Genomic DNA, 13,324 nt, shown 5'->3' with positions numbered 1-13,324 from the left:
AATTGACTTCTAAGTCAGGAGAGGACATTGAGGACATTTTATGCAAACTTGTACCTTGTGAAGTGATTGTTGGATTAAATACTCTATCTTTTGCATGTAATTATTGATTTCTATAATTTTTAAAATTCATAGGGTATTATTGCTTAGACTTTTTTTCCTTTTCCTTTCCCATGAAATTCATTTCCTAGTGAAAACTTTGCTTGAATGAGGATTATCTTACAAGTGAGAAACCCACTGAAAATAGCATTACTTATTTTGTTTTAACTTTTTCATTATTCAGTCAAGTTTCATAATCTAGAATCTTTTAAATATTTTTTTGAAACTTGAGCGAATTGTATTGTAGTCTTCTATATTCAGTTAGTGCAGTTTGATGGTTCTAATGATGCTATTTGGTATATTTAACAGTTTACTGGTAGGATTAGCACCCTGCTATCTGATTGCTAAAACTAAAGAAATCCAGTCTCTCCAACTCCAAGTAACTTCAATGAAAAAACTATTATGCCCACACTTATATATGAACTTGTCTTTTGATGTGCTTACTATGTTGTGTGTATAGATTGTTAGCTATTAAATATAAGTTTATCACTACTGTCCTGCTTTTTATTCTATTTTTTCCCTTCCTTTGTTTTATTGTCCAATTTATTTTATTTAAGTTAACTCTTTTCCAATATTAATGGTTTTACAATAATTTAAATAATTTGTACCTCAATTTATTTTATAGCAAGATCTCTTGTAGATTTATTTAGGATTTTCTCGGCATCTTGATTAAATATCACAAAAACTGTTTTGTCAGTTGCATCAAAAACTTCAATTTGAATCCTATATCTGAAGTAGTTTACAATTGTATATATATAGTAGTTATAGTGAGATGAATATATTATAAATATTTGGAGAGTGTGTAGTTAATGTGAGTGCCTCTAACCTTAGGATAGAAAGATTTGTTTTTGTTTCATATTTTTCACACCGAAATGATCCTACTTGTGGTTTGACAATCCTTTCACAAAGCACGCATGAAATGTAATACCAACTCATTGTTGTATCAATGTTACTTATTATTACAATATCCTAGCAATTCACATCTTGCAATGAATTTTGAAATTAATATGTATTATTTTTTTAATGTAAATAATATGATGTATTATTTTTTTTATGTAAATGATGAGTATAATTTGAAATGATCAACAAACTTATTTCATAGGATCTCATTCAATACATTTTATCTTTACTATTGTCTTCATATTCTTTAAAGACAAATCCTCCTACGAAAATTGTTTTGACTGTATTTTTGGTATTTCTTGTATAGGATTATGTTTTCTACCATTCTTATCATTGAATTATTTAAATAAAATATTAAGTTAATGGCATTTTGTGAGATAGTATATGCTATTCATTAGACTTTTTTGTTATTATAAATTTTAAAAATATGCACTTGTCAATTATTTCAATAACCTCAGGGATCTCAAGATTTATATATATTTTTTTGTTGCATTGGTCGATGACAAAGAGAATTTGTCTGCATAAATTGCATAGAACATTATTAATAGAAAAAAGCATATTGAATTGAAATTAGGCCTGTTCAGGTACCGACCGACACCGATGAAACTGGATGGTGCCGAACTGATCCGACCACTTCATAAGCCCACTGTAGGTGTCCGGCACGGTGGTTGGCAACAATTTGGACAAACCAAAGACGTCCGGTGCGGCGAGCAGTGGCTATTTTGCACTCCAACGAGAAACCACACCGCACCAGTATATATATAAATACACACACTATAATTTAACATATATGTATCAATGTTAACAGTTTTTTATTTTTATGTTTCAATAGATTGAAGAAAACCCAGAGAAGCCATGAAAGCAAATGCAAGGAATAGGAAGAAGAAGAAGAAAATGGTGCTGGACTTAAGGATAGGTTTATATATGTATATATATATAATCTGGCACTAAAACTACGCTGTTTTAGGACCTGATATTAAATTTTAATATCAGCTCCAAAACGACGTAGTTTTATCTTCAAATTAAAAAAAAAAAAAAAAAAAAAAAGTTTTTTGGCCTTTTAATTTAAANAATTTCACAAAGCAATCCACGTCAGCAATTATATTAAAAATCCAAATAAAAATTTTTTCCTTTTTTTTCTATTTCTCTCACTTTCTTGGCAACCAAACAGCAACAAATACAAAAATGTCATTTCAAGCTCAAAATTTCCTAGAATTTCGAAAGCAACTATCCTGGAAACAAATAGAAATTCTACTGAACCAAAAAAAGAGAAAATGAATGCATCCTTATCAATTACTCCATTCTTAAATTACCCAAATAAAAAAAAAAAAAATCAACCCAGTAATGGTGTTTGAGATATAATGTGAAACTATCAAGTCAAAAATTACCCCAACTCAAGCTTTTGTCTTTCACGATCAGTGAGCTTGGCAGCAAACCCATTGAAACTCTTTTGTAACTTCTAACCAAGCAATTTTCTATAGAACTAGAGAGAGAGGGAGCGAGCATAAAAAGTAATAATTGCTGCTAGTGATACAATAAAAAGTTCGAGCGGTGCTCCGGTGGAGATGACGGCGAGCCGAGTCTGGACTTGGTGATGAGCTTCACGTTTTGGTGTCGATCTACTCGAGTTTAGGGCGGTTCGAGGAGGCGATTTCGGTTTTGGAGCGGGCCATTCAAGTTCGGATCCTCCTAGAAGCGCCGATCACTGCGTTTCGCGGCGTTTTCGATCACATGCAACTCGGCGACATGTTTTCGATGCTTGGACAGGTGGATCGCTCAATCGCTTGCTATGAAGAAGGGCTTAAGATCCAGATCGAAGCCTTGGCGAAACGATCCACGCGTCAGAGAAACTTGCAGGTTTAATTTTTGTGCTTTTGATTTGCTAAATGTAGATTGGATTGCATAGAGAAATGTGTTTGTTGTGCTCATTGTTCTCTGTGAGAGCTAGAGAGAGCAAGCGAGAGGAGAGAGAGAGAGAAGTGTTTGGGGTCCGAGAAGTGAAGGAAAATAAAAAATTGAAACATCAGAGGGGTTTTTTTTTTTTTTTTTTTTTTAAATTTATGGGAAGGGTTGGGTTGAATTTGGGTATATGTTTTTGGGTTAAATGGGTCTCAATGGGTTTTTAGTTAAAACCAATAATTATTGGGTCTAATTGGGTTAATGCCCATTTAACCCAACTAATAATTGGGTGGGTTTGGGTACAATTAGAGTGGGTGGGTTTAAGTAAGCAAATGGGTTTGGGCTTATTTTGCCACCCCTAGGTATTGGAGTGGAATCAAGGACAACAATGGAGCTGTTTTGGCATCTTGCTCGGAAAAATTACTCAGCTTACAAGGCAGACGAGATAGAAGCTTGGAGCACTGAAAGCTTTGTCGTTTGCGTCAAACTGGGTTTCCGAAGTGCTTTCTCGAAGGTGACTCTCTTGGTCTGATTCAAGCATTAAAGTCAGAGGAGCATAATCTATCCCCATTAGGCCTACTGCAGAGGATGTGAAAGGTGTTGCAAATAATTTATAAGATTGTTGTTTCTCACATAAGAAGAAACGACAATAGTGTAGCTCATAGTCTGGCAAACATGCATAGCGCATACCAGATTTTCAAGTATAGATAAAGATATCCCATCACATATTGTTTTGATTTTACAATTGAATGTAGTTGATTTACCTTAATAAAATTACACAGGTTCATTCTAAAAAAAAAAAAAAAAACTAACATGGCCAATGATTGTAACAATAGCATTATCATCATAATGCTTTGCACTCATCAACCTTGATATGGCTTTCCTTTTTTGGATAGATTCTATAGGAATTTCTCCTAGCTGAACTATCATCTATATTCTTAGGCTCATATAATCTAATGCTACTAATAAAAAATGAAACAGCAATATTAGAAAAGGGGAAAAATATTTTTAAAAAAGTAACCAAAAATTATGCAGCAATGAGAGAAAACGGAATACACATGAAGGATAAAATTTGAGTGCAATATTTAGAAATAAGTGACAAATATGTAAACAACATAAGATTTTATGGATAAACAATAATTCAATGTTAAAAAATATAACCAAACAAAAAGATACAGTACAACTTGTACTTACCTGTTATTTTTGAAGCTTTAACACAAATCAGATACAATCCAAAGATTAACGCATCCAACAAACTGTTAAGAAAGAGACAAGAATTTTATTTTGGAATTAAGAAAAAAAAAGAGGAAAGATGAAAGAGTTTATGACAAGCATTTACAGGGTAAGCATCACGCACCTCTCTCTCCAGCCTTCTTTTCCTGTTTCTTCTCTTGCTCTATCAGCCGGCTGAGGCTGATTTTTTTTTTTCTTTCTTGTTTCTTATCTTTAACCTCAACTCAATCCTTGGATCCAGGGAAAAAATGCGAACTAACCCAATCTCCAAACAATTTGTTAGTTAGCAATGTTTTTTTAAACTATTTAGGAAACTAACATCTCGAGTATAATAAACTCGAGTTTACTAAATCGAGTTACTATAGCAAATCAATTCTCTTATACTCGAGTTTGGATTAAATCTACGTGAACTCGAGTTTTAGGACTCGAGTTCAGTTCTTGCAAGAACTATGTTCCCATTCTTCTTCTTTTTTCTTTCTCTAGACCAATCAAGGATTTAGAATATACCCAAACCAAAGGCTTGGCCATGGAAGTTCAGAGACTAGAGGTTGAGATCAGACCACCGTCGATGGTGGTAATGATTGTCGGAGCCTTTGCCACTGCTGCTGGAGCCTTCGTCATTGTTTTTCTTGCATCACCGTTTTGTTTTTCTGGGTTGCTATCTTTAGTTTTCTGGTTTGCTTCTTGCTTCGTTCTTCAGGGAAATTTGAGCCATATTTGTTTTTCTGGGATGCTATCTTTAGTTCTCGTGTGTTTGCTTCTTCTTCGTGTTTTCAAGAAAATCGAGTCTCATAGGCTTGGTTCTAAGAGCAAAATCAAGTTTCTTAGACTCAAGATGTTAGTTTCCTAAATAATTTGAAATGTTGCTAACTAACAAAATGTTTGGAGATTGGTATTAGTTTGCAATTTTTTCCTAGATCCTGTGTTGTGTTATCACAAAGATAAGAGGCCCACACTCTCTAACTATTCAAATCAAAAGTTCTTTCTCTCTTGTGTTTGTTTTATGATTTACTCATAGCTATTCTCTGTTAATTAGACCATCACAGCAGATGTGCCATATGTGCCAAATGCTAAATATTTGACACAGTTGGCACACCTAACACAAAAAAACCCCTTTATCAGATGTTTCAAATGTCAAATTTATACCACATGTGAATAGTTCCGTTCCAAAGATGAACGGTACGGATTGAAATGCTAAAAAATATATAGTTTTTATTCATTTTCTCTTTCATCCTTTATGACTTCTCCTCTTCTCTCTTTCTTTTTCTTTTTCTTCTTTCTTTTTACACGCCGTCCTTCATCTCTGTCACTCTCTTTCCTCTTTTTTCTTCTTTCTCCAAAGCTTCACTTCTATTTTTTTCTTTCTTTTTCTCTCTTTCTTTTTTCCTTTTTTCTTTTTCCATCACTTCTCTGCGCCTCTTTGTCTCTTTAGGCTTCAAATTTTATCAAACAGCCCTGATTTGGCCTCATCACTACTGTATATAGCTATTTCGTGTTCATTCCAAGTATCAATTCTTTACTTAAAATATGCCCAATTGATATGTACGTGCTCTTCCCCCCCCCCCCTTCTTTTAAGGTGGTGTTGGTGGATGTGGGTTTGTGCCGATGGTGGCTGTTGGTGTTGTTGCGGCAGTGGTGGTTGTGGGTTTGTTTGATTTGGGATGGGTTTTGAGGTTTGTGAATGTGGCGGGTTGTTGTGGATTTTTTTTTTTTTTTTGGTTGTGTTTCTTTTTTTTTTAGTTGGCATTGGTGGATGTGGGTTTGTGCCGGTGGTGGCTGTAGATGTTGTTGCAGCAGTGGTTGTTGGTGGCCGTTGTTGCGGCAGTGGTAGTTGTGAGTTGTTGCCACTGTTGTTAGTGTGTTTGATGATGATGATGGTGGGAGGAGTTAATATTTTATTTTAATGTGTAGTAATATTATTTAAATATAGAATTGAATGATAAAACATTTGATATGAGATGTTGTAAATGATGTGGTAAAATAATAAAGTAGACTTTTAATGCGACAAAATGACATTTTTTATAGAACATCTGTTACGGATGCCTTAGTGGAGTAGTTGGTAAAGCAGACTCCTCTCTCTAGCGTTCTCTTCTCCCTCAAATGCGTGTCCTGTGCTCATGTCCATCAACAGAGTAGTTGGCTAGCTGAACAAAAGAGCTAACAAGAGATAATATCAAATAAAATAGGGCCAAAAGACCAAAAGACCCACGCTCTCTAACTGTTCAAATTAAATTTCTAAGGATAGAAGTGTAAACCTATCTGCACATAACAAACAAACCAACCCAACTTTCCTTTGTCCATTGCGTGGCTGTAAATTTGTTAAACACGAAATGACCAAGCAAGGTGCTTGACAAAAGCACTATTCACAGGCTTATCCGCACTTTTTATATAAAAAAGTTTAGTAGCTAAACAAAATGACAAGAAAGAGACAAAGGCAGTATTCAAGAAGCATCTACATTCTAGGGTTGATAGTAAAAGACAAAAAGGCCCCAAACTTTTAGCCTACCCACGCACTTAGGAGTCAACATAGTAATTTCATCAAAAGTGAAACGTGTGGTAACAGAATAAAGAGCAGCCAAAACTGTAAATCCGATGAACAAAAACCAAAAAGGGCACACAGATTTTTAGCTCATACATGCACTTAATTGTAATTTAAGCTTTATAAATAAAACTTGCTGTTTTAAGTTTAACTCATTACTCTGTCGTTTTTGCCAAACACAAGCACTCATTGTCCTTTTTTATATAGAGTATAAACATAAAATGTATGACAAAAGTTTAATTTATGAACAGGGCTGGCCCAAGATAATTTGAGGCATAGGGTGAAAATTTTAAAGGGGCTTATTTATATTTAAATATCATTTAAATAATATTTAGTTTTATTTTTATATAATTTTTTATTTCAAATCTATTATTAATCAATATATATATATATATATATAAGCGGAGACCTCATGCGAGAGTGTATGAGCTCTTGCCACGTAGTGTTGTAATGTTGCATTTAGCCTTTTTTTTACCTCTTTTCATTAAGTTTTTATTTATTTATTTATTATTTTTTTACTGTTACCAATAAATCATAATAATTTTATTTTACATTATATAAATTTAGTTTTTTACCTCTTTTTATTAAGTTTTTTTTTTTTACTCTTACCCAATAGATAATAGTAACTTCTTTTTACGTTTATATAAAAATGGGTTGCTTTTGACAAATAGACCAAAAGTTATTCTCTACAAAATGGACTACCTTTTAAAAATAGACCAAACTTGTGAAAAACCCAGCTCAATTACTACCTTACATATTATGACCCAAGTCTGACCCTTCCCACGTGTAAATCAAAGCCAAACTCTTACCCACTTACAAAACATCCTCCTCCCCACGTATAGATGATACTTGTAGGAAATCTCATTCTCATGAAATTATGTCTTCATTTTGTATCATTATACTTCTAGAAAATCTCATTCTCATGAAGTCATGTCTTCATTTTTCCCCAATTTCAATTAGGGCTGTACACGGTGCGATGCGGCTGGGTTTTTGGGCATTTTTGCACCGCACCTATAGGAGTGGTTTTTCCTCATCCTTAACTGCACCTCACTTGTGGAGGGGTAGGAACCGGTCTACACAAGGTGCAATGCAAAATATCGATTCGATGCGGTTAGTTCGATTAATTCTCAATTTCTCAGGAACCAAACACAATGCAATTAACAACAAACCACATCATACTCATGAAAAAAAAAAAAAAAAAAAAAAAAAAAAAAAAAAAAAACCAAAATATTCAAAAACAAAAAAATGAAAAGAAAACAAATTCATAGTCTTTCTCTCAAACATACCCATTTCAAATCACAAAAACCCAAATAAAAAAACTAAACCAACCTATAAAAGATCAAACAAAACCATTGAAAATGAATTGCATAAACAAACCTAGTAGAAAGCATTACATTTGCAAGGAAGAGCATTTGAAGTCAGAATCATCACTAGAAACTCTTGATAATATGGTGACAAAGAGGAGAGAGGAGAGGGTGAAACTCTAAAAAATGCGGCATCAAGCACTAGATTGCAGTGGTAGCAAGTGGCGGTAGCAAGCGGTGAAGGTTGAGGGAAGAGAGAGAGAGAGAGAGAGAGAGAGAGAGAGAGAGAGGAGAGATGAAGACTTTTGTTGTTGACTTGCTGGGACTGGAAGATGTAGATGGATGAGAGTGGGAGATATACAGAGGGTGAGTAAATAAATTTAGGTTTTTAAATTAAAAGGCCAAAAACTTTTCTTTTTTTTTTTTGAAAGTTCACGAATCACATCCTTCTAGTGTTCTGTTTAATGTACAAATCACATATTAGACAACATATAGTGTCATAAATACAAACCATGTGGAAACGATGATATTTTAATTATTGAAATGTTCTGTTTAAAAAAAATATATTGCAAGTTCCTTAAAACAAATGAAAATGTTGCCACCAACACATAGAAATATTTCTCACTGTCTAATTTAGACAAGTACAGCGATCATTGTTTAATTTAAATAAATACAAAAAATCACTGTATCTACACCACTTATCCCCTAAAAAAAAAAATCATTCTTCAACTTAACTGACGTACTGGTACACTTTTTGAGAATTAGAATACTTTCATGCATTATGTTTCTCACCTCTATTCTTTTTTTTCTTTTTTCTTTTTTCTTTTGTGCAGGTCTCCTAGGACCGGCAAGCAACAAGTCAAAGCATGGCATTCTCTCTCTCTTTGGATGTGATATAATTGGATGAAAGGGAGCATAAAAACTTGGTGACTAAAGCTAGAAGGGAGTTTGAACTGTGAAGTTAAAAATGGATCAGGCTGTAGTGGAACTCTTGATTGACAATATCATTTCAATCCTTTCAAATGAAGCATCTTTGATATGGGAGGCTCGTGATGCAATTGAAGATATCAAAGATGAGTTAATAAGCGTGCGATCATTCTTACTAGATGCTAATAGAAATAGAGTAGGGAGGGAAGGAGAGAAAACTTGGGTGGCAAATGTGAGGGACTGGGCGTATGATGTTGAAGACATTATTGATGAGTACATGTATCACATGAATCACCAACAAATTGGCGGTCAATCTTCCTAGAACCTTCACCACACCATTAACTTTCCAAAAAATCTCCGGGTGAGACGTCAAATCGCCACCAAGATACAAAAAATTAACGAGAAAATAAAGGGCATACCAGAGAGGAAGCAAAGATATGGTATTGATCATATAGAGGGAACTAGTTCTAAAGATAATCAGAAATGGGTGGTGTGTCATGCTGAATCATCTCTTTTTTTTAAAGAAGACGAACTTTGTAAAGTTGAATTTAATCAACTATCTTGTTGGCTTTATTCCGTGCTAATTTACTTGTAATTTAGCACTTAGTAACCCTGTATTTAAATGGGAAACTTGTAAGGGTAGTGAGTGAGAGAGTGTGAAAAAATGCTCAAGATTGTGCAAAGAAACAGAGTCTCGTGACTGGATCTCGTGGGTGAGTCGCGGCTTGCAAGTCGCCAAATGTCTACACACGTGCCAAGCATGTCAGAAACTAAAGAGTCGCGCCAGCTGTTGCACTACAGGACAAAAGTCCCAAGCTGGCCAAGCCGTTAGCTCGCAGCTTGAACTCGCGACTTAACCCAGTCACGAGGTCAAGTCGCCAAAATGCTCTGTTTGGGAAAATCTGACGTTTCACATTCTATTCTCATTCCAGTATAAATACCCCTCATTCCTACGATATTGAGAGAGCTTCCAAAGAGAATTTTGTGAGAGAAACCCTAAAGAAAAACAAGATTGCATCATCCCCAATTTTCACCTAAGAGACTCTACAAATTCCTCTTCTCTCTTCCTCTCCATTGTTATACCTTTGAGAGGCATTCTACCAAATCCTTATCTCACCACACCCACGTCTGTGAGAAGATTCATTTGGTGCTGTTGGGAAGCAGTTAGGAAGGAACCAATCTACATTGGTTGATGCTATGGTCTAGTAGCGGAATCCGGGAAGTTAAAGAAGAAATAGGTTTGGCGTAATCTCGTTGGAGCAAGAAGCTTGGAGGGCTTAGGTACTTGGGTAGATTAGGCTTGGAGGGTCTTCTACTGTTCATGTATCCCAACTATATTCTTTAGTGGGTTATTTGACCGCTTGGAGGGCAGCGGAGAGGTTTTACGTTGAGGGCTTCGGTTTCCTCTTCGATAACACATCGTGTGTTGTCCGTGTGTTTGCATCTTCCTTCCTTTATCTTTGCCTTATATTTACTGCTGTGAATGTGTTTATATTTGGCTTAGATTATTTATCAATTCTAGTATAAGTTTGTTATCATATTCCGCACATTAAATGTTTGATATAAAGCTTGAATTGATAATTTTGTAATTGGGGTCTAAACGTTCAAGAGTGTTTCATACCCAAATTGAACTTTCAAACTTGTTGGGATTGAAAAGAAAAGGCAATCGATAATGGATTGGTTGATGGATGGAGAACCACATCAGACTGTCATTTCGATAGTTGGGATGGGAGGTTCCGGCAAGACCACACTAGCTGCCAACACCTACAACAATGATGATGTAAAGAAACATTTTGACTATTGTGCATGGATCACAATTTCCCAAGCATATGAATTAGAAGATGTATTGAGGAGCTTTATTAAGGAATTCCATGAATCAAGGAAGGAAACAAAACTAGCAGACTTGAATTCCATGAACTACAGATTGTTAGTAAAAACATTGGTAAATTATTTAGAGAAGAAAAGGTATCTTCTTGTCCTAGATGATATTTGGGACACAAATCTCTTGGATGAAATAAAGGTATCACTTAAAGATGGTTGTATCGGGAGTAGAATCATTCTTACAACTCGAATAGAAGATGTAGCTTGCTATCATTTGGGAGGTAAACATCATCATTATTATATTCAATTGCTGCAAAACGAAGAGGCCTGGGAACTCCTATGCAAGAAAGCATTCACAAATTGTCCCAATGGAAGTTGTCCATTGGAGCTTAAATCTTTTGCTAAAGAACTTGTGGGAAAATGCGAAGGTCTACCACTTGCAATTGCAGCTTTGGGCAGTCTTATGTACTTCAAGAATATGTCTCAATGGAATGAAATTAAGAACAACGTGAATTGGAGTCCAAGTAGCAATCCTAAGCTAGAACGAATGAGGAGCATTTTGTTGCTTAGTTTCAATGTTTTACCATATCAGTTGAAGCATTGTTTCTTATATAGCTCCCTTTTTCCAGAAGATTATTAGATTAAAAGAAAGAGACTCATTAAGCTATGGATGGCAGAAGGATATGTAGAACCAATTGTAAGGTCCACTCTAGAAGATGAAGCAGACAACTATCAGGTAGAACTCACTTTTCGGAATATGCTTCAAGTTGTTCAGAGGAATGAATTTGGAAGGCCAAGGAGATGTAAAATGCATGATCTTCTACGGGAGCTTGCTTTATCAATATCAGTCAAAGAAAAGTTTGGTGCTGTACACGGTGGAGGAGAAGAGATGAAAGAATGCAAAGCTCGCTACATTTCAATTCACAAAACTGATGTAGAGCTCAAATCATTTACGGGTGTGTCAAAGATTCGTTCTTTTCTTGTTTTTAACAAGTCGTTGAAAACATTGCCTTCAGGAAGTAAAATGTTAAGGGTTTTAGATTTGGAGGATGCCCCCATTGAGGAATTGCCTGATGAAGTATTCAAATTATTCAACTTAAGATATTTGAATTTAAGGGGAACTTTACTTAAGAATCTCCCAAATTCCATAGGGAGGCTACTTAATCTTCAAACCTTGGACATCGGGGACACACAAATAAAGGCCCTTCCTCATGGAATTGGAAAGTTGCAAAATTTGCGGCATCTGATTATGTATCTTTTCACTGGAAATTGGAATGACTTCAGACATTTTACTGGAATGCAAATAGCAACAAATATCATTAGTTTAAAGAATTTGCAATCTATAGGTATTGTTGAAGCAAATGGTGACTTTACAAGACAAGTTCAGCGCATGGTGCAACTCAACTCGATCGGTATTTCAAATGTGAAAGAAGGAGACGAGAAGAACTTATGTGTCTCAATTGAAAGCATGAGACTTCTTAGGGTCTTGGCTATCATAGTAACTAATGAGGAAGAAACTCTCCGAATGGATGCACTCTCATCTCCTCCTCCCAACCTTCGAAGGCTTTTTTTGATTGGAAAACTAGAGAAAGTGCCACAGTGGTTTCATTCACTTCAAAGCCTCACACATTTGTATCTGTGTTGGTCGAGACTGGAAGAAGATCTACTCACTCACATCATTGCTTTGCCCCATTTGGGACATCTTGTACTTAGTAATGCCTATGTTGGAAAACAGCTATGTTTCAGGACAGACTTTCCTAAGCTTACAAAATTGCAGATTTATAATTCCCCTCAGTTGAATGAGATAATAATAGAAATGGGGGTGATGCCCAATATGAAATACCTCTATATTACCCGCTGTATGGAGCTAAAGACAGTGCCTAAGGGCATTGAATACCTTAAAAATTTCCAACGACTGTATTTGGAATTTGTCTCAATGAAACTTCAAAATAGCATTGAGGGAGAAGGTAGCGTAGATTTCCCAAAGGTGCAGCACATCCCAAACATCATCATCCGGTAGTAATTTGGAATGTTTAATGAAGGTAGCTTCTCAATTCTATCTGTTCTTCATCTTCTTTTTATCTTTAAATGAATGGTCACTGCATTCATTTTATATTTTATCCTTAAAAAGAAAAAAAAAATTGCATCATTTAAGCTATTTCACCAATAAATTTATATAAGTGCGTAACATGCTTGATTTATATTTTATTATTGATTCACTTTGAAATGGTTTATGGTTTTGGAACTAATGCTTTCTAACATGATGAATTTTTAATATTTTCTAATGATTAATTTGACTTTATGTGGCCCAAGACTTTAGTTTTTTGGATTTTTCATTATGTCTTTCATGCGTGTCGATTATTTTTGAGCTTGCAACATTCAATTGTATGAACAATGGTTTCTTAGATTTGGTTGGGTTATGATATCTATTTGTGGTCTGTGGAACATGTGTTTGTTTTAATAAGCCATGTGTTAGCCCATGATTTGTTTATATATATATATATATATATTCGTGTTTCTAAGTGCATTTTAGCTTCTTGTATCTGAGAACTAGTCATAAGGAGAAACTTTGATTAATAGTACGGTTTTTTTTTTTTTTTTTTTT

General features: G+C 34.9%; 2 protein-coding genes across 2 annotated transcripts; both read left to right on the top strand.

The window, feature by feature from the left end:
* The first annotated feature begins 10,570 nt into the window (after window positions 1-10,570).
* LOC112028692 (disease resistance protein RPM1-like) lies at window positions 10,571-11,359 on the top strand. Its single transcript, XM_024061376.1, has one exon. The coding sequence runs from the start codon at window positions 10,571-10,573 to the stop codon at window positions 11,357-11,359; it is 789 nt and encodes a 262-aa protein (XP_023917144.1).
* Window positions 11,360-11,389: 30 nt separating this feature from the next.
* On the top strand, window positions 11,390-12,739 carry LOC112028693 (disease resistance protein RPM1-like). Its single transcript, XM_024061377.1, has one exon. It carries the CDS (start codon window positions 11,390-11,392, stop codon window positions 12,737-12,739), a length of 1,350 nt encoding a protein of 449 aa, XP_023917145.1.
* The last annotated feature ends 585 nt before the right edge of the window (window positions 12,740-13,324 follow it).

This window comes from Quercus suber, unplaced genomic scaffold (genome assembly GCF_002906115.3).
Source record: "Quercus suber isolate HL8 unplaced genomic scaffold, Cork oak 2.0 scaffold_325, whole genome shotgun sequence".
Lineage (NCBI taxonomy): Eukaryota > Viridiplantae > Streptophyta > Magnoliopsida > Fagales > Fagaceae > Quercus > Quercus suber.
Note: the sequence above shows the minus strand (reverse complement) of the source record. Positions and strands in the feature narration are given on the sequence as shown.

What these genes read in the sequence shown, in the direction of transcription:
- LOC112028693 (XM_024061377.1), top strand. Translation starts at nt 11,390, where the DNA reads ATGGCAGAAGGATATGTAGAACCAATTGTAAGGTCCACTCTAGAAGAT.
- LOC112028692 (XM_024061376.1), top strand. Translation starts at nt 10,571, where the DNA reads ATGGATTGGTTGATGGATGGAGAACCACATCAGACTGTCATTTCGATA.